Below are 26,577 nucleotides of genomic sequence, written 5' to 3' on the forward strand. Positions count from 1 at the left end.
ATGCTGAACAATCGCAGTAGAACCATGATTGTCCAAGTACTGTTCCACTGCTTCGTTCTCTTTTCTGGGGCTCTCGTAAGTTGAATCAATTTCTTTTAAAGCCGTCCCTAAAACTAATCTTGGTACTTCGTTTTATGGTAACATGCCTAACACGCGAAACGTGCTAGGAAAGTCTTATTCGCTTTAAGATGAGTACATTGGTACAAATTTGAAACACTATCGTCGGAACAGGGCTCAGGGGTGATTCAGGCGTGGTCGTTGCGTGGTCGCGTCCCAACGTGGCTAGAAAAAAAGGAAAGCGCAATGCTTCTGAGAGAAACTAGAGCCACTAAATGAGCTGCGCTTAGAGTATCGGCACTCTGTTCCCCGACATTGTCGTGGGCGCCACCATTTTGGTTCGTATGCAGAGCAGACGCAACTGCCGATCGTCATGATTCAAAAGTGTGACTTCCTCAGCATTAGATTCGGCGTTAGAAAGCTCATGTAATATTGCTTTGATCCGTCGCGAACTGTTTAAACATTTGTGTAAACGCTGGAAACGCGTTTCTTGTGATTTCAGATAAAGCTTCAGATAACTGGCAACCATGATTTCAGGGCGCAATATGGCCAAGTGTCGTTACTCTGAAGCGTAGGTTATTTAGTGGCACAAAGAGAGACCAAAGGCCGTAAGGAAAGCTTCTCTCTGGCCCCGCAGTCGTATGGCAATCACCTGTGATATATTTACGAAAATGTTACAAAACACTTCAGCAGATTAGTAAAACATACAAAATAGCGCAACAGAAAGACAAGGACAAGAAGCATACAGGACAGGCGCTATATGTTTATTTTAGTAAAACTTAGTAAAACATTTTATATGTTTTACTAAGATGAACCAACTAGCCCAACAACGTACCCTACTAAACTTCAGCAGATTCATTGTTTTCACATGAAGCCCGATATCTTGACTCAGGACTCCTGCAAACTGCATTAAAAATGTTAACCAAACGCATAAGCTACAATACGACGAATTTCTTAACAACAAAATGAATTAGATCGCAAGATATGCGATCTAATTCGATCATGCGAAATGTATTCAAAATAAGGCATTTCATATACGTTTGATGAGTTCCTTATTACGAAAAGAACAACTTACGTCCTGGATATAGGACGTATATCTATCCGTTTTTAATGGAAGAAACATTTAGGTACGATAATATCCTTAACACGTTTAGCATGCAAAATATATTACTGAATAGCCGTAACAATACGTTATTTCTTTTTACCAATTTCAGGCCTCTAACCCCGAAGGTGAGTGAAGGCTTTTCTGAAACCTCACAAACGCTAATAAAAAAACGAAAACTTTTTTTTTTACGGAAGGGTGGCAGAAGTCTACGTGTCAATCCATCCTTGACGTAGTGAACGTTTAAGAACAAAAAAGAAAAAAAAACGTAAACCACATTACAGCTCTTAGAGCTTGTACAAAATGACATAATTGCATGGTAGAGAAATCAATATAATTTTTTACCAGAAAATAAAATACTAAAAAATGGTTGCGTCTGCAACCAAGCCTTTTTCTAGAACCTATAAAAAAAGAACTTGGGAATTTATAATACTATAGTGCAGTGCTCTATTATAGGGTAGTGTGACCACAGAGGCTGACGTAAAGCTTACGGTGTCAGCCACATTCGCAAAATCATTGGGTAGGAGGTCAGGCGATGGGCGTCGCATTATTTCTTTACCGATACCGTTTACGCATGCGCGGAGACAGCGCTTGCTTCTTCGAGCCATTTGTTCAAGTTACAAATTCTTTTTTTTCTTTTTCACGTGTCTTTTGCGGCAAGTGTCTTTTGGAACACCGAAGCGAGACGCTGCCTTCTCAGCATTCGGCGTGTAGCGAATAACACCTTGAAGACAGGGCCTTGCCGCTTGACATCATCGTTGGTGGATGCCCGCCCCGCCCCAAGCGGCAAACACGCGGAAGCTAGACAAGAGCAGACGGCGGTCGCGTCCGTCTTCGCGTGGGCGCCTGCTAACGTTGGTCTCGTTGTGGGGCGCTACAAGAGGCGATGGCGGTGACGCTGACGAAAGGCAAGTGGCGCTGTGTGGATCATAGAGCTATAGGCGGGAAGAAGGGGAGGCGACATACCGGCTCAAGCCAGCCAAATGAGAAACTTCCAATTGAAGCCGGAAATAGAGGCCGCGGTCGGTGGGAAGGACCCGGAGGGCGGCCAAAAAAGCTGTTGGCGCCAAATCAACTGCCCTTTCCACCTAATAGCTTCCTGTGAGTTTGATCATCGTTGGGGGCGTGTCCTTCCAAAGCTGGAAGGACACAGCGACACGCGGTAAAGTTGCTGGCGCCGTACATAGTCCGGAGAGCATCACCTTGAACTCGTACAGTCCATTCGGCGTGATAATTAAAGCTGTCTTTTCTCAGTCCCGTTCGTCGACTTCGATCTGCCAGTAGCTGCTCTTTATGCCCATCGGTGAAAAGTATCGAGAGTGGCGCAGCCGCTCTAACGTGTCGTCTATACGGGGGAGTGGATAGACCTCTTTCTTCGTCACCGCGTTCAGCTGCCGGTAGTTCAAGCAGAACCTAAGTGTTCCGTCCTTCTTCTTGATCAGTACGACTGGAGAGGCCCACGGACTGCTTGAGGGCTGGATTACCTCGTCGTTCAGCATCTCTTCAACTTGCTCCTAGATCACCTCCCTTTCTTTAATGGAGGTGATTCGCGCAGCCCCAGTGTCGGTAGGGGCATCGACGGTAAATGTGTTCGGCTTCACCGCAGTGACAGCACAACGGGAGTCAATCGGCCGTCCTCCACACGTCGGTCTTTCGTGGCGCAGCTTCTTCTGGGCGGACGTGCGGCCGATCTTCCTGGCGTCGGGAATACTGCGGCGCTGGAGGTTCACGTAGGGGTGGCGGCGTATACGGGTGAGCAGGGAGCGGTGGTCGTCGGGTAGCTGCGGCGTAGCTCAATGTCGGTAGTCCGGGAGCGGCACTGACAACGACTTCTGGCTGCAGCGCCTGCTGAATTTCTTCCCGGACAATCTCGGCGATTGAGGGCGAAGCCGGGCTTACAGCAGCAGGTAGAAGCTTCGTGATTTTCTTTCGCACGATGTTCCGGATGATCTTGCGGAGGTCCGGGATGTTGCAGCTGGAAGTCGAGAGGGCAGCGACGCCGGGAAGTCGCTGCAGGAGGCACGTGCTTGAAGGGCATGTTCGATTTTCTTGGCTTCCTTGACGAAATCTTCGACGGTGGAGGGGGGAAGGGGGGTTGAGGACAACACCACCGAAGATGTCATGCATCCTTTACACATCGGATCAGGATCCACACCTTCTTTTCGTCGGTGGCTTGGGAGTCGGCGCGAGCGACCAGGCGCAGAACATGCTCGACGAAACTGGTGACTGTCTCGTTTGCACCCTTGGTCCTCATTCTAAGAAGGTCCTCGGCCCTCTCCCGTCGATATTGGTTGGCGAACGTCCCTCTCAGAGGATCCTTGCAGGCGGTCAGAAGGTCAAGGAAGTTTCGCGATTACCGAACCAGTGCCTGGCCGTTCCTTCGAGCGCAAAGTAAAGACTCTGCAGGCGCTGTTCTTCCGTCCATCGGTTGTGCTGGGCCACTCGCTCGTACTGCTGTAGCCAGTCCTCGACGTCTTCATAAGGCTCACCATGGAAGGACGCGGGCGAACGGGCAGCGAAGGGTAGGACAACGACGGGCGGGGTGGTCATGGTTGGGATCTTCTTCTTCCGGTTCTCGGGCAAGAGACCAAGTTCGGGAGACTGACCTCTGGTACGACGCCTTGTTCGGGCTTCGGCGTCTTCGGCGAAGGGTAGTCTTCCGGGGCTGAGGACCTCACTTGGCCGGGATGCCTTCAGAGGGGTAAGATTCACGGGCAGAGAAAGCGATACCCCGCACCTCCACCAAAATGTCACGAATGACAATTGATAAGGCGACGGAAACGTAAACAGGCTAAACGTTTCATGAGGCGAAGTTGCGGCCAAAACAAAAAGAGAACAGAAGATAACAACAGAGCGTCGCGGGCGTCGATGGCGGCGTGACAGCAGGACCGCCACGCTCGGGCGAGACTTACCGCTGATTCACACTGGAAGCGGATTCGAGTTCGCAAAGCGGTTGCGAACGCGGTTGTATAAAGATACGGTACAATTGCACGCGCACTTGATGTCATCGAGTGCGCGTGCAATTGTACTGGCTCTTCATACAACCGCTTTCGCAACCGCTTTGCGAACGCGGATCCGCTTCCAGTGTGTATGGCTACGTTTACATGAATGCGATCGTAGCGCATCGAATCGAGCAGGGACCAATCACACGCAGCCTGTCTTCTCATTTCTTCCTCTTCTACCCAACTGCTACTAATCAAAATCGTGAAATCTCGACTCGATGCGCTACGGTCGCATCCATGTAAATGCAGCCAATGAGCGGTTACTCCGGGCGGCCACGCGGAGCCCCTTTTATACACACGCGGGCTTCTGGAACAATCAGCTTGGAAGATTCGGCTCGTAGGACATTCTGACTTCAAACATGCAACACAGTTTCGAATTTACCAGAACATTAAATTTCAAGAATAAATAAAAGACGCGTCGCTCCCAGGAATTGAACCCTGGCTCCTAACGTTGGAAGCAAGCACAATAACCGTGAGGCCACGGCGGCGCTGCCTACTTGTCCAGCTACGTAACGGCATTATGCGCAGTGAACAGTGTGTTTTTTGCATCAAGTAAAGTTGCTAAAATGTATCGCCATTACGTTTTAAAAGGCACGGTAATTATAATTAGGATTTCGTTCAAGTAACTGTAACGCTAACTTCGCTATATTTTAAAGTAACTGTAACGAATTCATTTTTGAAAGTAACTTACCTGAGACTGCTGAAAATTGTAGGGAGTGGCACTGTCAGGACGGCATATGGACTGCATCGGATGATCTAACAGCGCGCTGGATACCTTTTGTTTTCTTCTTCTTGTTTCCTCTTCCACCAGCCCGCTGCGACAACAGCGCTGCGAACGCTTCATACGTCCCCTGCCAAACTTGGCAGGGGACGTATGAAGAGGAAACAAGAAGAAAACAAAATGTATCCAGCGGGCTGTTAGATCATCCGACCTCAGAGCCACTCGCGTTGTCTGTGCCCACATGGCCGCGCAAGATCTCATTGTCGCGTAGCGCCGGCCGAAACATTACGCGGTGTCCCAGTGCAGCGTCGCACTAGCGAATTCGCGCCACTCCACTAATGTAGTTGACGCCACCCAGTTGGGTAACGCGACGAATTACATTTGAATGCGAAAGCATTAACTGTCCCTTAAAGCGATGCCGGCGTTGTCTGTAACCGTCTGTAGCACCGAAATGGCAGTTAAATTTCCATTCGCCAAAACCACATAAACGCGGATGTCTCATCGCGTGAGTCGGCGGGGCACTCAAGATCAAAGCGGACGCGCCTCAGAAATAAAACTCAAAGAGAAACACGGCAACGCAGATGCATCAAATACGATAGCTTCGCCAATACAAAAAACTCCTCCGAAAACCCGTTGGAGCGGCGGCGAACGCGACAGTAGCCCCTCTAGGGGACTTGGAGTTTACGGAGGCAGACGACGTAATGAAAAAGTATAGGCTCCGCGACGTACTCGAGCTTTGAGAGCCCGGTTATGTCTCCCCAACAGCTGAAACGGCTCATTACGGTCATTACGCTTGCAAAGCGGGATCCCCTGATCGCAGCTGCAACGACAAGGAAATAACAACGCGCGCAGAAACAAAGATAGAGCAGCTTATTTAGCGGTCTCAAACGCCACTCAGAGGATCAAATGGGTTTGAAACGCGTGTGGGAAGGGCAAAAAAAGGCGTTTAGCTACTCGAAATACGTCATAAGAGGTTACTGTTAATCCGATACGAACTGAGTTGTCCCTATTTCTTAGCTAAATAGGTGATCAAACAACATGTAAAGATTACCAGAGCATGCGCATCAGTCGCTGCAGCATAACAAACACAAAACGTAACGAGAAAATGACCGAGCAAACACTTTCCGAACTTTGCAGGAAATACGGAAATAAAAAGATATAGGAACAGTCGCGAACAACGGCTAATAAAACAAAGAAGTTAGCAGACGATACAAAGATACAAAACGACAACCATCGTCGCGCAGGTGGTGGTCGCCGTCGGTGTTGAGTCCACAACAAACAAACCGGAAGCAACACGACAAAACTAGCTAAAACAGAAAACAGCTTCACTTTTTTTTTCAGCTGCCTGTTACACGTTTGCGTCTTTGTTTTCGCGGTCGTGCTAGGAGCTAAAAACGAAACAGGGGAAAGGAATAACGTCCAGCTTATTCTATTTATTTTAGCTCAGAAGAGCCGCGCCGCCGCAGAAGGGCAAATCGCCCATACCTTGAAGGCTTGAGGCGCCGCACCTAATGATGATTAAGTGGTATTGTAAATAAATTATATGAATAATCACGATGATATTGGGATGGTGAAGATTGAGAAGAGCATCAGGCCTAGCAGCAGCCCTCGCGACGGTGGTGTTCTCTGGGCCGCCATGGGTTGCTGACTTCTAGCAGTCCAGTCTCGGGCGTCTGACGAGGGCTCCCTGCGTGTCCAGCTTGCAGACGATTCGGCCGAATTTCCCGTGACGCAAGGAGCTCATCAACCCCGTGGTGGAGCTAGAGGGATTAGCGCCGGTGTTGACCGGGCGGCGGCCTTCGCGAAAAAGGGCCTTGGTGTCTCGCAGTTTGCGGTCGAGCTTGTAACCAGGCAGCTTGATCACCCTGCCGATTGGAGACATGGTGATGCCAGTAGTCGGGCTGGCTCTCTGACGATGGAAAATACATGTCTAATGCCCATCCGGCTTCCTCTTCTGTGCAGTTTATTTACCCGCGCCAATTTCGACATTCTTCTCTTACCTTGCCCTGTTCTTGTCGTGAGCGATTCATCGTGTCCACATGGTTTCCGAAATTTCGATGAAAGAGTGAGGTGACAACGATCCCGACGATGTTGCTTCACGGATTCAAAAATACAAAAGAGTTCGACAAAGAGGACGGACAGGGCAGAAAGATGTTTGTCCTGTCCGTCCTCTTTGTCTAACTCTTTCGTGTTTTTGAATCTATTACCAAGTTTTCTTAACATGTCCTCACCACACAGCATTACGCACACCCTATCGAACTATAGTCACTGCAACGGCCGCCTCCAAAAGATTGCCACTTCGAACGACGGGAGGCGAACCGCGAAGAGGTGGGGGTACTGCCTCTGCAAGAAGCGCCATTGAGCAGTTCTGTAACTGAGCTAACCTAATAACGTTGATCGAAACCACCCGTCTGACGACAGTCGAGCGCGGCCCGTGGATCAGACACAAGAACAGTGGGACTTCGGTTCGTAACAATCAATGCCTCAGAGGACACCGGGGTTGTGACTCGTGTCCTTCCACTACGGTCACGAGAATAGCCGAACACTAACAATACCTGGTACTCGGCGCGTGTTTTCTACTTTGCCAACACAAGCGCGTGGCTATGATTAACGTTGGTAGTAGGATAGGCGCTAGGACACGTGGGCCGCTTTTTCTGCCTGAGAGTTAAGGCATAGCCTCCTCTATAGGGAGTATTCACTGGACGCCATATTTGTGGGTAGTCTTTAGCAACGTTATTAGAACCAACTCAGTTCTGGAACTCCTCTCCGTAGGGGTGTCCCTTTGCATGGCGCCTGTTAGAGGGCGCGCGCTCCGCATTAATACTCGCTATCATCATCATTGACGGCGCGCTTGCGGCCGTTGCCATAGAGATCGTACGTGGCCGTTGCATCTGGCCTACTGAGCTTACGGATGTTCGTGGCGATTTTTCTGACAGTAGCAGACGACTTTCAGATTGTTTCTGCTGCAGTTGGTAGTCATCGACACATCTACTATTACAGTATGTACAAACTTGCCCTGATTGTAGCCACCGGATTGTGGCGCCGACGAATTTGGGTTGTTCGAAACGCTTCGCTCTGTCAGCACAGCTAAGGCAGCAGCATTTTACAATAATGCAAAGCGTGTGCCAAAACGGTCGCAGCGCATTTTATTCTCAAATTGTAATTTTTACTGGCGAAAGGGCAAAAATTAACCAAAAACCATGCTGAACCTCGAGAGGAGTCGGGACTCGCAACCGGCCACGGAGCGGTAGCAGACGAAAACGTGTGAAATAATGCGCCGGCAGCGCCACCTAGCGGCAAAAATATCGGACACAGTCTTGGACCCCCTCCAATGTACAGCGTCAATGGGAAGTTCCATAACTGAGTTGATCTAGTAACGGTGATCTTTACAGCGCATACTCAGAACAAGCTCACATCAATAGGCTCACATCACTAGAGAGTTTTAGTAGATCGTTTCCATGACTCCGATAACGATACCCGATGCTCCGCCACCGCCCCCCTTCCGCATGTATAGTATCGTTATCGGGGCTATGGGAGGTATCGGACCGATCTACTAAAACTCTCTAATAAGACCGGCACTTTTGATGGTGCGGAATGCACGTTGCAAAAGAACTGTAGAAGCTCGCCATCAGCAAGGGCTCAGCATTCGCGCGCACAGCTATGGCCGCCAGTGAATACTCCCTATACTCACAAAGACAGGCAGTTCGATGACGGAGCCATAAAGTGCCCGGTCGCAGATTTAGAGCGCGAGGATCTGGTAGTACAGAGCAGACTTGTACGTAATCCGTTACAAGTAACGAAATTACATGTAATTCCTTACATTTATCAGTAATTTTGTAACGGAATAATTACATATTTTCTAGAGTAATTTTAAAGTAATTCCCTTACATTTTTGACGAAACGGATTCCTTGTAATCCGTTAGATTGCTCCTTTTAAAAGCCTCTCCTCTTATTCGTTGTCTTCCGCTCTACTTTTTCACTTTCGGCAGCCGTGTCTTGTGGCGATCTGCTAGGTTTGCCGATATGGAGAAGCCTATGGTTCAGGGAATGAACGATGCTCATTTTTTCGAATTTATTTACCGACTATCATTGCTTGGAAAGAAAAACTAAGGCAAGTTTATTCGGTTATTAGCGTTAGGGAGTGATTCTAAGTAGTATTTAGCAAGCGTAGAAATATCGTTTCATGGTCCCTTCAATGTCGGTTCACATAAGGGTGTTTGTTTACGATTTAGTCCGTTACGTGAGGATTCACCGGAACATTCCTGTTTCTTTAGTCGCGTGCAAAGCTACCCTTTGAACCGGTCACCACGCTTCACTCGAAGCATGGATGTCCCTGTGACTCTTGACGTAAACGGTCAAAAGCGGTAGTAACGTAACAACGTAGAAAAACTCCCCATTGTAAACCGACCTTTAAGCTAAAAATCTCGTTTTCAAGGAGAACTATAGAAGGTTAACTTATGCATATGTGAATCGTTGACATTTTTCTTTTTTTTTTCTTATTGAAGCGCAGCTTTTAAGCACCTGTTCCTACATATAGCGGCGTCGGGACCGGCATCGGTGTTGGCGTCACAGCCAGCGTAACCGCTATTAGCCGTAACGGGCGCTTAAGAGTCCCATAATGCAACACTGCTCGCGTTGCATTATGGGACATCCCCGACCTGTGCACCAATTCAAGTTTTCCGATATATTTAGCGTAGAAACTAAATTGGCGTGTACATCTGTGACGTACCATAAAGCAGCCCTGCGCGTTTCGCTTTAAGGGTGGTCACGGCACGGCTTCACGGAATGCGGCTTGACGCCTGTCGCCGCGCCCAATCAGGGCCCCCTCCGTACCGCCTCCTCCTCTCTCACCTACCCTCTCAGCCTAACCAGCACCGCCAATCAGGGCTCCCTTTACGCCAATCAGGGTTTTTTTACGTTTGTCGCGGTTACAGCGATTACAGACGCCACCGGCTCGTGGGAATTTCTTTCCCGTTGTTTGCGGTTACAGACGCCTTTGGCTGCGCTCCATGAAACAGTTAATGCTTTCGCATTAAAAAAAATATAGGTGAGGCAAAACGAGAATGGGTGACGGTTGCGCTTATGTTCTATTGGAGTGGCGACGGCGAAACCAGTTTTCGCCCATACTTCGAGTGACGACATTCAAGATGGCGGCGCCCTTCGGGAAAAGGTTCTGCCACTTTTTCAATATTTTGTTTTCGTATCTGCTCAAGTTGTTTTTACCATGATCATTCATCAACCTAAGGAATTTTGTATTTCTTTAATGTTCGATTTAATTTTTGCCTTACCTTGTTTTCCGATACTAATATTGTATATTAAAATGATATTTGTAATGTATATAAACTTGGACACTTCAACGTGCTTGCTTCATTTGCTTCTCCCTCTTTCTATCTCTGCAGAAAACGAACCGAAGGTCTTCAATCTAACGATTCCAATGGAAAAGTTCGTTAAACTTTTTCAAGAGCACCACAAAACAGAAGTGAATTGGACTGATATTCGGTCAGAAAGTGAAGATATGAAAAACCTGTTCCAGACAAAAAAAGTAACTAAACTCAACCTAAACTCTCACACAATTCAGAAAGATATTTCGACATTTTTATCTTACGTACGTATTTCGTTGGAAGACTCCCTTACACTGTGTTGTTATCAATGAAGGGTTTCGACAAGCCCTGTTTTGAAACAGTTATATTGACACGAGGGCATTGGGCTGCAGCTTCAATGCACGTAATTTTTATACCTCGCTCAATGCAAAAAAAAAGTTAATACAACTTTCTGATATGAGGCCAAATAACATTCTACGTGAAAGAATCAATCAACACGAATAAAGAAATTCTAAATGCAGCGCTGAAAGGGAAGCTCCGGCGAAATTATGAGGGTCATTGGTTTTATAAAATGTTTACAATTTACTAAGTATCGACCAGTGAGTATGTCTACGAAATATTTATTCAAAACAATAATTTTATTTCGAGAAAATGTATTCTGAAATTCACGTGAGCACCACTGAATCTATGGCTGCCACTTTACTGGCAACCATGAGCAGTGGCACTTGTGACGTCAAACGTCTCCGAGAGCAGGCGATGCTCGCTACTTCGCTCCGTTGCGCGTTCTGGGCCCGTTTGCTCGAAGCGCTAACCGCGGCTAAAATTAGCCTCAGTGCCTAAAGGAGGGATTTTGAAACCACGTGACTGGCTCGGTAGTGATGCGGGGAAACATGGCGGTGCCCCGGTGAGTGAGCGCCGCTCGCTTTGGAACTAATATGTCGTTGTAGCTGCAATATCGGGCGCGTTAGTCAGCAACGAATGGTGCCGAAGGCTGTCGCTTTGCCTTACCTCACTTAAATCGCGAAGCATGAGCAGTGACCTCGCCGCATGTTTTAGATAGTCTTTCGATTCTGGCCATTCTTAAGCCTAAATGAACGCGATAGTTGTCGGCATGGCAACGCCTTTAAAAAGCGGATTGCCTTGACTCAATCGGCCGGGTATTGATAGCACACGAGGTGGCGCCCTCATACGGTTCCCTCTCGTGACGTCATTACCATGCGAAACACAAGTTCGATGGTGTTCGTAATGAGCATGGTGGAAGCTTGAAATCATTGCGATCTGAAACCAACACTGCCAACACCATCAAAATTTTAAAAATCTTGCATTACTCTCATTTCCATCGATGAGAAATCCTTTGCTGACGTCATAGTCAGCTTTCGGCCAATCGTGGAAAGCCGACCACAGCGACGCTTTCGATCGCGCACATCGCCAATAGACCTTTTTCTAAATTACCCAGGCATCGAGGAGAACGCTGGAAGTGTAATTCTACGAACCGCGCGCGCTGTCTTTCCTCTTATAAAAGATTCGAAGTAAATAATCATAATAAGGCTTTGACGAACGCGCGTGCAATTCACTATTTGTTTTAGACTTTTTGCTTTAGAACAATTACTACTGCAGACGCCAACACGTGCAACGTGTGTAACTACACTCATAGCATGCACCTCGGATTTAGAAAAAGGTCTAGTGGGACGCTGTCTGCCTTTGTGTGCTAGCAATACCCGGCCTATTGAGTCAAGGCAATTCACTTTCCGAAGACGTTGCCATGCCGACAATTATCGCGTCCATTTAAGCTTAAGAATGGCCAGAATCGAAAGACTATCTAAAAAATACGGCGATGTCACTGCTCATGCTTTACGATTTAAGTGAGTTAGGGCAAAGCGAAAGCCCCCTGCACCATTCGTTGCTGACAAACGCGCCCGATTTTGCAGCTACAACGACATATGAGTTCCAAAACGAGCGGCGCTCACTCACCGGGGCACCGCCATGTTTCCCCCTCATCCCTACCGAGCTAGTCGCGTGATTTCAAAATCCCTCTCCTTGGTACTGCGGCTAACTTTAGCCGCGGTTAGCGCTTCGAACAAACGGCCCTGGGCCAATTTGCTCATCTTGCGGCTGCGGCCGCGGCCGCGGCCAAGAGGGATTTTTACGTCCCGTGACCAGCTCCATGGGGACAAGGAAGTACCTAGCGTCCCTGCCTAATGGCGGAGATATCCGCATCGCTTCAAACACAAAAACCTAATGTCGCTCGCAGAAACTGATTGCAGGGACTTGCAACTGGAGTCCAATGGACTGCCCCTTTATACTGTAGGCGCGGCAGGTAAAGTTATGGCCAGGGAGGGTAAATAAGAACCAAAATAAAGAAAAAACCATACGAGATAAAAGCGGTAGCAGTATTTCTATATATCTCCACCGGCGCCGGCGCCTCGGCCTTCTGCGATGGTCGAAAATAAGAAAAAAAGAATTCTGCGATGGCCGAGAGGTTAAAGCGCCGGTACTTGTCGTCGCGGCGTGAAAGTTCCGGGTTCAAATCGCGCTCGGGACTTCTTTTTTTTTTGTGTATTTTTCGCCTGTCTTACTTTTTAACTGTGATCCTTTTTAGGAAATCATACACTTGCACTACTGCGCCTTACACGGTTTTTACTGTTAGTCCCACCTGTTCAATCGAAACACCGGGAAGAAAAAAAAAAGATCAACGCAAGTTAACGCGCTAATACAATCATTTCATAATGTTTATTAAAAGGAAACCAAGGTAAAAGCATCGGTATGGCTTTCACACAAACGGAGCCGAAACAAGCATCCTTTCCCCAGCAACTACAATTTTATCTGTTTTTAAACAACGCTCTTGCTATGATTCCTTTCAATAACAAGAGAGGCCTATTTAGGACTAATAAAAACTGCAGTTGTGGCAATTAAAAAAAAAAAGAACTAAAAAAAACAAGCAAAAAAAAAAAAAAGACTAGCAACTGTGGATACATTGATTGAGCGAAATCCTACAGGCAAGGCAGCAAGTCAAACGTCTGAGAAAGTAGTAAAACCGAAATAAAAGAGATCATAATTTTACTTGCATGGAATGTGATAAAAAGTATATTTATAATCTTTAAATTTTGTTGTGGCAATCGTTTTGTAATATTAACACATTACTTATTTATTTATTTATTTATTTAAAATACCCTCAAGGCCATTGGCATTACAGAGGGGAGTGGGGGTTAGTGGCAGTAGCACACTTCGCAGCTCAATCTGAGCAGTATAGATTATTTATGGCAGTCCTAAATAAATGGTCAGGAACAATTGTTGCGATAGATGCGGGAAGGTGGTTCCAATCCACTGAAATTTTCGGAATGAATGACTCTTGGAATGCATTAGTGTTGCATTTTAGAATGTCTACTTTATGCATATGATCAATGCGAGGTGAAATATAAGAAGGTTGATTCAGCAGTCGGTTGTGAAGTAATGAGTTAGTATGGTATATCTTATGAAAAAGACATAAGCGAGCTATTTTACGACGTAAATTGAGGTTAGGCAACAATAGGCTAGTTTTCATTGAGCTCACGCTTGCGGTGCGATGAAAGTTATTAAGAATAAAACGAGCAGAGCGATTCTGAACTAATTCCAGGGCGTTAGTTAGTTTGGAATGACCGGGGTCCCAGATAGAAGAAGCATATTGTAATTTAGAGCGTACGAGCGTTTTGTACAGAGTTAGTTTCAAAGATGAAGGGGCAAGTGAAAAGTTTCGTTTTAGATAACCCAGCATTCGATTAGCGTTATTAATAACATACTCAACATGCATTTGCCGGGAAATATCTGAGGTTATATACACGCCTAAGTATTTATAAGAAGAGACAGAATGTAAGGGGACATCTTCGAGAAAATAAGAAGGAAAATTACATTTACGTGATACTGTCATGGCCTTGCATTTAGTCGTGTTAAGTTCCATCCCCCATAATTCACACCACTTTGAAACATGGTTGATGTCAGTTTGTAAATTCAGAACATCCGAGGCGTTAGTAACTTGTCTGTAAATAACACAATCATCAGCGAATAAACTAATTGAAGAAGAAATCGAATTCGGCAAATCGTTAATATAGATAAGGAACAATAGCGGACCTAATACAGAACCTTGCGGTACTCCAAAATGGACGGAGGCGAGCGGGGATGTTTCATCGCTAGAGGTTACAAACTGGGAACGATTAGTGAGAAAACAAGTTATCCAGGACAGGACATTTGCGTCAATGTTAAGACTGTTAAGTTTTAATAGCAGCTTGTTGAATTTTAGTTAGAATAGCAGACGATCACGACCGAATGCAAAAATGAATCAGGCGTCGACCATCGCAAACCCTCTCTCTAATGCAAACACCTAAAATGACTTTGGATCAAGAAATGGAATTAATTATAATTAATTCCATTTGTTGATCCAAAGTCATTTTAGGTGTTTGCATTAGAGAGAGGGTTTGAGATAGTCGACGCCTGATTCATTTTTGCATTCGGTCGTGATCGTCTGCTAATCTAACTAAAATTTAACAAGTAATGTGTTAATATTAAAAAACGATTGCCACAACAAAATGTAAAGAGTATAAATATACTTTTTTTATCACATTCCATGCAAGTAAAAGTATGATCTCTTTTATTTCGGTTTTACTACTTTCTCAGACGTTTGACTTGCTGCCTTGCCTGTAGGATTTCGCTCAATCAATGTATCCACAGTTGCTAGTCTTTTTTTTTTTTTTGCTTGTTTTTTTAGTTCTTTTTTTTTAATTGTCACAACTGCAGTTTTTATTAGTCCTAAATAGGCCTCTCTTGTTATTGAAGGGAATCATAGCAAGAGCGTTGTTTAAAAACAGATAAAATTGTAGTTGCTGGGGAAAGGATGCTTGTTTCGGCTCCGTTTGTGTGAAAGCCATACCGATGCTTTTACCTTGGTTTCCTTTTAATAAACATTATGAAATGATTGTATTAGCGCGTTAACTTGCGTTTTGATCTTTTTTTTTTTCTTCCCGGTGTTTCGATTGAACAGGTGGGACTTACAGTAAAAACCGTATAAGGCGCAGTAGTGCAAGTGGACGATTTCCTAAAAAGGATCACAGTTAAAAAGTAAGAGACGCGAAAAATACACATAAAAAAAAAAAAAGAAGTCCCGAGCGCGATTTGAACCCGGAACTTTCACGCCGCGACGACAAGTACCGGCGCTTTAGCCTCTCGACCATCGCAAAAGGATTTTGTTTTTCTTTTTTTTTTCTCCAAAAGGTTTATTTACATGATTATATACACTTTTACACTATTGTACAATATATACATAAATTGTTCACAGAACTGGTTGCACATGTCACACGACACTCAAGATGTTAGGGCGCATTATTTTCCAAATTAGTTATTTTTCATTGACACCGATTCCAGTTCGCCTCAACTAAAACTTAACTTTTCTTATAAAAATGTTTTGCTATTATATAAGCTAGGTGTTTTGAATATAACCTAAATGATGTTAGGTGAACGACTGAAGCTTTGTACAACTTCTTTCCATTCATCATGTCCTTCATAATTTTCGAGCATGCTTTGGCCTACGAATATGGCTATGTTTTTTTAAGTTTACCCAAGAAGGTTTGGCCACACCCCCATCCGTATCCAGTTTTCGAGTTTTCCATAGGCTATATAAACCTAACACGACGAGTGTGTCTAGAACTGAATCCAGTTGGCTTCCAAAATGCAAGTAACAAAGAATGCACTCTTCAACTTCAAAGTCCTTTTTCAGTGTCCGCTTGAAGACGTCCCAGAAAAATACAGCATCAACGCACAGTACAAAAGCATGAGTGAATGTCTCAGTTGTCTTGCACAGTCTACAGTCCGTGCTCCAAAATACGTCAAACCCACAGGATTCGCGCATTCCTTCACAGGTATCGTTCGAGAATGAAAGCGGAAAAAGAACGTCTTGCACTTAGGTGGTATTGGCATACGTTTAACCCGTTTCAGGACATCCTGCTTACAATTATGAGGAGCCGCAAACGCACTTAAGCGATACAATGGTTCGGGAAACAAAGAGTTGATGAGAGATGTAACTAAGTTCTTTTTGGAGCATGACTCTAAATAGGCACTAGAGAACCGTGCATTCAAAAAATCGATAGTGTCGGCAACTTCTTTATAGAAACCACGTAAAGTGATTGTATCGCCCGAAAGCTTTTCGTCTACTCTGGATCCTATGTACCTCGCCAAGAAAAACTCTTTGCATCTTTCTAGAAACGGGTGCTGTAAGGTTCTGAAAAATTTCCATCTCGCGATAAGTTGCCTCACAAAGATATGGCCAAGGCCGAGGCCACCATCTTCAGTTCGTCGAAAAAGGTTAGATCTCCTCATTGGCTCATACGACGAATTCCACATAAATGTCGCAAAAATTCTGTTGAATTCATTAACGGTAACTCTGGAACAATGCATGACTTGGAGCAGGTATGTGAGCTTAGACAAAAGAAAAATATTACAGACAGCGGCTTTCCCAAATATAGAAATGTACCTTAGATTCCACATGTGAGCAGCTGACTTAACGTTAGTTCTTAAAGTGTCCCACATGGACGTGGGATTGTCCATAACGCTCAGTGGAACGCCTAAGAGTTTCGGTTTGTTCGTTGACCATCGGATGTCCTCGTATATGGTTAGCGTTGTTCCTCACGACCCGCACCAAGATCCACTGCTTTTCTCCTTATTCACGGAGGCACCGGACACAGAGCAGTAGTCTGCAACACGTGACATTGCTGTAGCGATGCTTGGCTTGTCGGAGCAAATGAAGACCAAGTCGTCTGCATACGCCGGGAGCTTTACTTCGCAGGCATGAAGACGAAAACCTTGTACGTTAGTATCGTTCATGATATCCCTGCAAAGAGGTTCTAGGTAAACATTGAATAGTAGCGGTGACATTGGGCAGCCTTGACGTACCGATCGTTTCACCATGATGGATGTAGAAATAGATCCGTTGATGAGTAGCTTCGTTGATATGCCCTTGTAACATAACTTAATGCCGTTTTCAAAAATGTCGCCGATGTTTACGCGCTTCAAAAGGGCAAATAGGAAAGAATGGTACACCTTATCGAAAGCTTTCGCCAGGTCCAATTGTAATATAGCAGCTGATTCATGCGTAAGCTGGCAAATCTCTAATATTGATCGAAAGATATAGAGATTGGTCTGTATATTTCTGCCTTTGATAGAACACATTTGGTGATCTCCAACGATTTGACTTATCACAGTCTGGAGCCTAGCCGCTATTATTCGAGCTAGTATCTTATAATCGCTGTTGAGGAGGCTGATTGGTCTATAGCCTTTAACCTGTTGTAACTTCTCAGGGTCTTTTGACTTCGGAATGAGTATGGTGTGAGCCTTACGGAACGATAGTGGCAGTGTACCTTCTGTATAAGAGTATTTGATCACGTGACATAGAATAGGGGCTAGTTTTTCTTTCCATTTCTCGTAAAAACTTGCAGGTAGACCATCCGGTCCGGGAGCTTTACGGCTTTTCATTTCGGTAATATTTTGTGTAATTTCGAGTGCATCGAAAGGGGCGATCAATTTTTCCGTTGTTTCTTTTTGTAATGATGGTAATCTTGTTATTTTTTCACGCAGTCGGGGAGCAGGGGCATTGGTACTCGATGCAAAGATGTCAGCGTAGTGAGACACAAATGCCTGCTCAATGTCGTTGTCCGCTGTCAACTCTTGACCATTTTTCCGTATTAGTGGCACCAGCTTTTTCTTCACGTATTCACGTTCAGCATAAAGATATCTCTTTGTAGGCTTTTCACCCTCAATTAGTTGCAGGGTACATGTCCTCACAGCAGCTCCCTCATATTGTTTCTTGTCGTGTTCTTCGATTTGTGCCTTTATATTTTTTCTTTCTTTCTTATACAGCCCCGGTTGTTGGCTTTCGAGATTGTATAGTTATAAGAGGTCTTTGTTAAGGCGTTTCTCTTCTATTTTTTCGTAATACCTTTTTATTGAAGATATCTCGGTCGCGAGTTCTCGTATTTTTATCTTAAACAGTTTCCACTTTTGGCACCACCCAGTTTTACCTTGTCCGAGGTCATCAATTAAACGTTCTACTCCAGTCTTAAAGTCATCGTTTTCGAGCAGACTTTCGATCATTTTCCAGCATTCCCATGACTGTAGCTTTTTTTTCGTTTGCTTGCGACTAGGCCCTACGCTGACAGTGACCATACAATGGTCTGTAAAGAATGCAGGGATCACGTTGTAGTCACAAAGCCTACTGCCAGAAGAGCCAGATACGTATATGCGGTCCAAACGAGCATGAGACGATCCTTGAAAATGCGTGTATTGAAGAACGTTCGTTGTAGTAAATGCATCGACCAGGTCACAATCTTGGACGAGGGCCCGAAGGATGTCTACACTGGAATCAGCGAATTTCTTGCTTGGAACTTTGTCCTTTGCATGCAATACACAATTGAAATCACCAAGGACAATAACGTCGAATCTAGAGTCTGCATGTATCCTCACTTGGTTGAACATGCTCTCCCTTTGTATGGTGTTGTTGTACGCATAAACAACGACTATGCGCCAGGGGTTGTCTTGTATAAGGACATTAGCTACGAGGAGCCTACCTGCGTCCATTTCTTCAAACAAACTGCACATGCGGTACTGCAAACTTCTTTTGAACAACAGGGCGCATCCAGCAGAATAGTCTCTTGCTGGGCAGTGGTATATGTCGTACAAGTTAGTCCAGGCCGTGTTTGCTGAAAGCAAAGCCGTGTCTCCTGACACTTGGCTTGTTTTCTGTCTATCCTTGAACTTTGACCTTCCTCGTTGTTCTTGGAGGTCGGGACTTCGCTGCTGTTCATCTCTCACAGCGATGTCTTTGGAACAGCAGGGTTCCGCTGTGGGGTAGGTTTCAGTTTTCTCCACCTTTGCATTTTTGCGCAGCCTCTCTTCTTTATCCTCAGCCGTTGTAGGTGAAGTCAACTGGGCGGGAGACTTTCTTGGTTCTTTAACGTTTGTAGGTGGAGTGTCCCCTTGGGAACCTTGCATTTCTGCGTCGTCCAAACTGGGCGTCGGTCCACTCTCCTGATGTTCTGGAGACTTCAAATTTGTTTGGTCAACAGAGCCCTTAGGATCCTGGGAATCTTCTGGTTGTTCTTGATCTTTGGGGAACATTTCCTTGACGTCCATGATGTGTTCGCTTACATCAACGCTAGGTGAAGCATTACCCTGAAGCTTTGAGGCGTAGGTCACGACACATTCCTCAATGGAATGGCCGAACCGCCAGCACTGAGTGCAACGTGGGGTAGAGCAGTGCCTAAGGATGTGGCCTACTGCTTTGCAGCGTAGGCAGACGGGAGGTCGACCGGGAATTACCACCAGAGTATTGACTCCATATATGTTGAGCATGTGGGGTACCCTGTCAACAGAGAGGTGGTCCTTAAGGACAAGAGTCACAACCCGTGTCAAGGTGGCTGTTTCCTCAAAATCAGAAAATCTCCACTTCTCTCTTGTGATTTCCTTTACCGTTCCAAACGGCTCTAGGACCTTCTTAACCTCACTGTCCGGTAGTTGGGGTGGTAACCATAGAAGTTTAAGTTTGATCTCGTCCTTGGTGGGATCGATCACGACGCACCTTTTTTGCTTGATTACGAGCTCTTCACACGCTTTGATTTCGCACTTGGCTGCTCCGTTGGCGAAGACTGCCATCCATACATGGCTCATCTTGTAGGGGCCTAGTGCGATCAGATCTTCACGCTCAATTATCGAAAAAAGAGCTTCTTTGAAGTCTGTCGGCTTGTATGGTCTTCCGGTGATATTCGCGTGCAAAAAGAGTGAGTTGGAAACCAGCATACCTGTCGGTAGACGTGGCAGAATGATCCTGTAGTCCTTGTACACCTTGGAGTTTTCATCTTCATGAACATAAACCCGGTCACCAATGACCGTCATAGTACTCTCCTTCGAGCTCATCTTACTTGAAATATCGCTGCCTTCTCCGCAGCGGTTTCCAGGGCCACAAGGGCCCTAGCAAGAAGTTAAAATTTTCAGACAGTCAGAATAGAGCGTCCACTTATGGTCACTTCTTTTTCCTCCCCTCCCCTCCCCTCCTCCTCCTCCTCCTCCTCCTCCTCCTCCTCCTCCCCCCCCCATCGCAGAAGGCGCGAGACGTCGGCGCTGGCGGAGGTACATAAATATTCTGCCACCGCTTTCATCTACAGTGGTTTTTTCTTTATTTTGGCTCATTTTCACCCTTCCTGGCCGTAACTTTACCTGCCGCTCCTACAGTATAAAGGGGCGGTCAATTGGGCTCTAGATGAAAGTCCCTGCAATCAGTTTCTGCGAGCGAAATTAGACTTTTGTGCTTGAAGCGATGCGGATGACTCTGCCATTAGGCAGGGACGCTAGGTACTTCCTTGTCCCCGTGGAGCTGGTCACGTGACTAAAAAATCCCTCTTGGCCGCAGCCGCGTCCGCGGCCGCAAGATGAGCAAGCCGGCCCTGGTGATGGCATATGTGGATTTATGAATTGCCTCTGGATTAGGTTGTTTCCGGCGTGTGATGCAGAATGACGGTAATTGGTGATTGGCGGTGGGGTGCAATAGCTCCACGAAGGAGATCAACGGAGTGAAATCTTTTTGGTATCCGACAAGTCTCTAGGATGCAAGTGGATCCGAGAAGTCCGACGCAAACGCTGGCTCTTGGCGTTCACGTCTTGCTAGAAAACAGTTCACACCTTGTTAGCACATCAAACCTTCCATGCCATTCTGCATCGCAGCGACATATTGGTCCACACGTAGGCGGATTGTGAAAGCAGCCCACACGGGAGGTGTCCTTGGAGGAGATGCCGGGGGATCAAATGTGAAGGGCGAATCGTCTGATATCTGGAGCTAAAATGCTTTAAAACTTTGCTGGTATTTGTTCGCCTAATGTATCGTAGTTTATTATTTCACACTGACGCTAGGCAAAACAGGCTTAAGCTGCCCATGTGCTAATGGTTATACATCTGACATCAAAAAGACGGGGAATCTGGAAAGTTGGAGGTTAGTTTCGGTTACGCTTCTAACGTAGTTCTACGATTAAAAATTATTTAATTACTTTTGGGAGAAATTTACTTGATGCTTTAGGCTCAGTTTCTCGCGCTCTTTCGGAAAACATGCCTAGTCAAAAACGTTGAAATTGGCGCCGGAGCTCTCCTTTAAAGAGTGACATGCGCAGCCCAGAGTGCATGCTACAGACTGCTAAAAATATGGATTTACCAATGAAAAATATTAATACGTGTCGCCATTCCTGCTGCGATAAGTACACCAGTGTTACGTTGTCCACTCCTATATTGCGAGCGATATTCCGAAACCTGCACGTTAATCGATAAACGGTTTATTGGTTTCTTCATTGTTTTTAAAATGTGTATTAGATAAATCTGACGATATATTCTTTTTTTCTTTTTTATGCCAGATTTTATATACAAGTCGAAGGGGGCAAGGTAACAATGAGTGATCCAAAAATAGCTCCCGGTAACCGCAGCCTTCTCTACGCTAACCTCTATGACAACGAATCGAATGCTACCCAAACATACACCGTCACGCACACAACCATTCGCAAAGAAAAAACATCTTTAAAAGTAACCAACGCATTCACTCTGGGCATTGAAACTTCGGGAGGCGTGTCATTAAAACAGGTGTTTGGACTGGGTGGGACCTTCGGCGCTAAATACAACTCGGAGAACACCACGACCGACAGTCAGACGAAACTCAAGACGTTTGCGGTGGCCACAGGAGTCAACGTTCCCTCCAGAAAGACTGTTCAAATGGATTGGTACGCCACCCCCGCTCAAAGCGTACGTAATTCCTTAACCAGGGCGCAGCAGTCAGCTTTGTGTTGACTGGAGCGATTTGCACATTAGAGCGACAGTGCACACGATTTGCACATTAGAACAACAGCGCCACCCCCGCTTTGAGCCGGGGGGGGGCGCTGTTGTTGAACTAATCCTTACCATCGATATCCAACCATGCACTCAAATCGCTTAGGGTGCAAATCAACATGTCCCAGGCCTAGCACACTAAAGCCGTGGTAATACTGCTAATGCATCACACAAAAGGTAGTTTGTATACAAAATGGAACGCGAGTCACAGCGAGATCAGTGCTTAGAATGCCGCATGGCAACGAGTTAAAGGAGAAACAAGCCGAAACAAAATAGAAGAAAAGAAAAACTTTCGCACCACGCGTCTGCGTTCGATACGCTTGGCGCCCGGCATTCGAACCACAGATATTGCGGTGACTTGTGTTTGTAGTCTGTCGTTTGTATGATGTATGATGCTCGAGCGCCAGTACAGCGACAAACAAAAACAACCGACGTGGACAAGCCTCCAACACATGCAGCGTGCTCGCGATGACAGTAGGCCGGCATTTAGTTGTTCGGTGCTCGTGAAGTAAGCACGAGTGACTGCAAGCCTGCCCAAAATACCCTCGCGTGCATGATGCTCGTGATTGAGCATGGCCTTCGTTATTCTACAAAGCCTGTCGAATTTCGAAAGAATCTGGTTTGCGGCGTGTCACTGTCGGTTGTTTCTCCTTGCCGCTCGAGTGGGACTCGGGCATGAGCAGTGTGATCCCGGCTTTAGGGCGGGATGTGAACGAACACCCTAAAGACTGACTGCTGGCAATCTTAGCAGCATTCCTGAAACAATATTTTAAGCGCAAGACGTTTACGAGCAGCAAGCACCACATGGAGTACTCACGTGCGCAGAAACAACAAATGCAAATGCAATAAATCACGCACGGTATTTAAATAACGACCCTTTTTACTGCTCAACCATCTTATGTATACTTGACAATTCAGACACTCGTTCACGGGTGACCGTCTCCGCAATTACGAAGGCCACACGTGTGTTGTTTTGCTGTCTTCCACGTAGAGCGTACTGTGTCTAAGTTCAAGGAAGATATCTCCAAGAAAAAATCATTGATACAGCGGAATATTATTCGACAAAGCTGCTAACTTAGCGACTTGTTCAACAGCTTGTTGTTAGTGCAGCAAACATCCTGAATAAATGAAGTGCGTTCTCACCTCACCTTAGCAGCCTTTTATGCTATCTTTTCAAGCCCTTCAAAGCTGAATGGTGTTCCATTCAACAGCACCTTACTTTACCACCGAAAAGGGTGAATTACTCAAACTAAATGCGTTGAAAAGGTTTCGCCGTGATTGGGGGGGGGGGGGGGGGGGGGGGGTTAAGTCTATAGAACTCATTTTGTATGATAAAAATAATCCCTGGAGAAGGGGAACAAGAGGGACAAAGGACAAACACATTATTTTCGTCATTCTTGTCCAGCTCGCTTGCACCTTTGCATTTAATTGCATTATAATAATCATTTTGTATGCCATTAAGGGTGCAAAATTTCTTGGTGCAAATATTTATACATTTTCACTTTGTATTCAGACGTAGCGCAAGCCGCCCAGCCTTTTCGATCGATCGTTCAACCAGCATATCTATCAGTTAACCAAAAATTATTCTAATATACAATTCACTAGCTAACAAATAAATACTTTTTAATATTACATCACGAAACGACCAGACAAACTTATTTTTTTAGAGCCATATATGAGCCCAGTTCGACCAATTATTTACGTAAATGGAACACAAATAAAAGAACGCAGTAGGCCGGACGCGGATTGGTTGTGTTAACCTGGCCAATCGCAAGCCGTGAATAACCCCCTAGCGGTGTTAGTGAGTGACACACGTAAACGCTAATCGGTTGGGAAAATTGTGCTATACTCCGTTCACCTTTTAAGCTGACACTGCAGCCAATGCCACAAGCACGAGAGTTCGAGGCTGCGGATTTAAAGCGTTCTTCCGCAGAACGAGCACTCGGGCAAGAAATGCACGCCTCAAAGCCAGGAGTGCGGGCTAGCCCGCGCTTGTACCTTTAGCGGCAGTTTCCGCTTAAGGGTGAACGGAGTATAAACGATAGCAAGGAGGGCATCTGGCAGCCGCCATCTTTCAGCTCGTACTGTCAAGTGCGTGCATTTACAGGCTTGCGAATGCTACGTTCACGCGCACGCTGCACATGCTTGCACGCACGGGGCACCAGTGAAGCGCCATTCTTACAGCTCGGAGCACGTGGAGCAAAAGCTCGCGCTGCAGAACTTGGAGATCCCGCCCGTTTCAATCTGCATGAGCATCGTAGTGGCGTGCGGTCGTGTTACAGTGTACTAGAAGACGGGGTAGTGTTTGGACCGCCAGGACTCGGTGATGAGAGCTGTGAGGCTGCGCGTGCAGACAACAATCGCTGCGCTGCAGTCGACAGGGCAGCAGAGGCAGCACAAAGTCGCTGCAGTCCGCACGTGCCGCCGCACGTGCGCGTGCACGCAGTGCACGTGCATAACGACCACCATACTGACCTTACTGCCGATGCGCCGGTATCGACATCTAGTGCGATCTACACCACACGCCTCACGCGAACCGCTCCGGCTCTCGTATTCTAGTACACTGTAGTTGTGCATCGTTACTGCGTGATGTACATACTTTAAAGACACGAGGCTAGCAGCGTAACTGGGCTGGCTAAATTTATCATCTACACTCTAAGAAATAGGTGGTGTACAGGGGTACTCCTTTTGTCCCATATGTAACTTCCCAAAACTACATTTCGATCTTCTGTCCACTGACGTCAAGCTGGCGAAACCGACTTTTGCAAGCGGCTTGATAGCTGTTGGACATAACGTACTAAATAGCTACGATGCGTATCAAAGACTACAAACAAAAAAAAAAGTACTGAGGTTTTGCAGCAGGACCAAGGAAACCTTGATTGTCCTAATGTAGCCTTTAATGAGTACATTAGCTATTTTAATAAGTTGTGTTGCTCGACTATCAAGCCGCTTGTAAACGTTGGTATCGCCGGCTCGACGTCAGTGGACAGAACGACGAAATGTAGTTTTGGGGAGTTACATATGGGACAAGGGGAGTACTTCTTTACACCCTCTATTTCTTAGAGTGTACAGCGTAAACCAGTATTGCCGCAATTCAAAGACACACCGAACTTACGCTCTATAAACACGAACGTCAAATCTGGTTTTGCCGCTCGGTTGCTTCATTTCATCTTCGCTGCAGTTCCAATGGTTTTTAATCTTTGTTGACTGAAAAAACGAGGAACGAGATGTCGTAATCAAGGACGTGTTTAAAGCTGAAATGAACAAAAGCCGCGTGCGCATAGCCCTCTCCATGTTAAACGAGTATACAATTTTATTTGCATACGGTCGCATAACATACAAAAGTGCATCGTTAGCTGTGCACTGCCTATGTTTTAACAATAGTTCGAATGCCTTCATTGAAGAAATTAATTGAAACCTAAAGAAATAAACTTGCACACTTGACTTACCGTCTGTTGCATAAAATAAAAAGCACTGTTTGCGCGCGAATGCCACGCTGCATATATTTCTTGCACGTGACACCATCGCGCCGTGCTGGTGGTCATCCGTACCTGTTATTGCCAAAAAAACACTTCCTGTGGTGCTAAATGTATGTCATAAAACGTACGCACTTAGCAGCGAGACCGCCTTAATGGCGGTTGATATGGCATCATTGCAACATATAGAAAAAGGATAGGCTTCCCGAGAAATACAGACATTTTAAAAGGGTGCATTTAATTGCTTACGGAAGCTTTTACCGACTCTCAGAGCTCCTTCTTGACCTTTTTAGGATATCTCTTGGACCTGCGATTTGACCATCAGTGGATACTTTGCTATGGGGCTCAAGGAACCGTTTCAAGACACCTCCGTGCTCATCATGCCTACGTATTACCTCGCCTTTGCCAACAAGGAACTGGAAATAGTCGGCCCTCGGCACGCACGCTTCGTGGCTAAAGGTGTGTTCACTAAGGTCTCCGTGCCGGAATCTGACATCTACACGAATGATGTGACAGAAACGCTGAAGAAAAAAACAGTGATAATTTCTGGAAGGTCACAGATCGCTGGTGAATTTTAAAGAAGAGTATGGCGAGATCGATGGCCCCTCCTTAGGCATATTAAAGGTGATTTGAAGCAAACTTATCTCGCTTTTTATGGTGTAAACGTCGACGATGTTATGGCAACAGCACAGAGACACCAGTTGAATAAAACAAATCAAACGATTTCTAAATTGCACTTGGTTGATGTTCCTCAAGCAACTTAGAATGTCGTTATGCCAATTGTGGGAGCCACTGGCTTCGGAGCAGACATAAACTGAGGACGTGACGGCCGGAGTCTGGCGCCTGGCGTTCCTCATCGTGTTGGGAGAGTTCGTCACCCCTTCTGGCCTACTCTGTCGCACTCCTCCGCGCGGCTCCCGTTACGGGCCCGGGGGATTGTCGGGCGTCCTTTCCACTAAGTGGACGGTCGTCTCTAGAGGTCTCTGGATTGAGCTTCTGGGATGGGTCAAGTCGTGGCGCG

The 26,577-nt window shown here is 46.0% G+C and overlaps 1 protein-coding gene across 1 annotated transcript; it reads left to right on the top strand.

Moving 5' to 3' along the window:
- Nucleotides 1-26,134, top strand: LOC115323681. Its single transcript, XM_042289852.1, has 5 exons — nucleotides 1-75; nucleotides 1,272-1,287; nucleotides 10,282-10,423; nucleotides 21,615-21,996; nucleotides 25,850-26,134. Exons 1-5 carry the CDS (start codon nucleotides 1-3, stop codon nucleotides 26,132-26,134), a joined length of 900 nt encoding a protein of 299 aa, XP_042145786.1.
- Nucleotides 26,135-26,577: the final 443 nt, after the last annotated feature.

Source organism: Ixodes scapularis, unplaced genomic scaffold (genome assembly GCF_016920785.2).
Source record: "Ixodes scapularis isolate PalLabHiFi unplaced genomic scaffold, ASM1692078v2 PGA_scaffold13__105_contigs__length_92229423, whole genome shotgun sequence".
Classification (NCBI taxonomy): Eukaryota; Metazoa; Arthropoda; class Arachnida; order Ixodida; family Ixodidae; genus Ixodes; species Ixodes scapularis.

Bases quoted from the DNA above. Each gene is read 5' to 3' on its own strand.
- LOC115323681 (XM_042289852.1), top strand. From the start codon at position 1: ATGCTGAACAATCGCAGTAGAACCATGATTGTCCAAGTACTGTTCCAC. The intron at 10,424-21,614 runs AGTAACTAAACT...TTTTTATGCCAG, and splicing joins AACCTGTTCCAGACAAAAAA to ATTTTATATACAAGTCGAAG. The intron at 21,997-25,849 runs GTACGTAATTCC...TGACCTTTTTAG, and splicing joins ACGCCACCCCCGCTCAAAGC to GATATCTCTTGGACCTGCGA.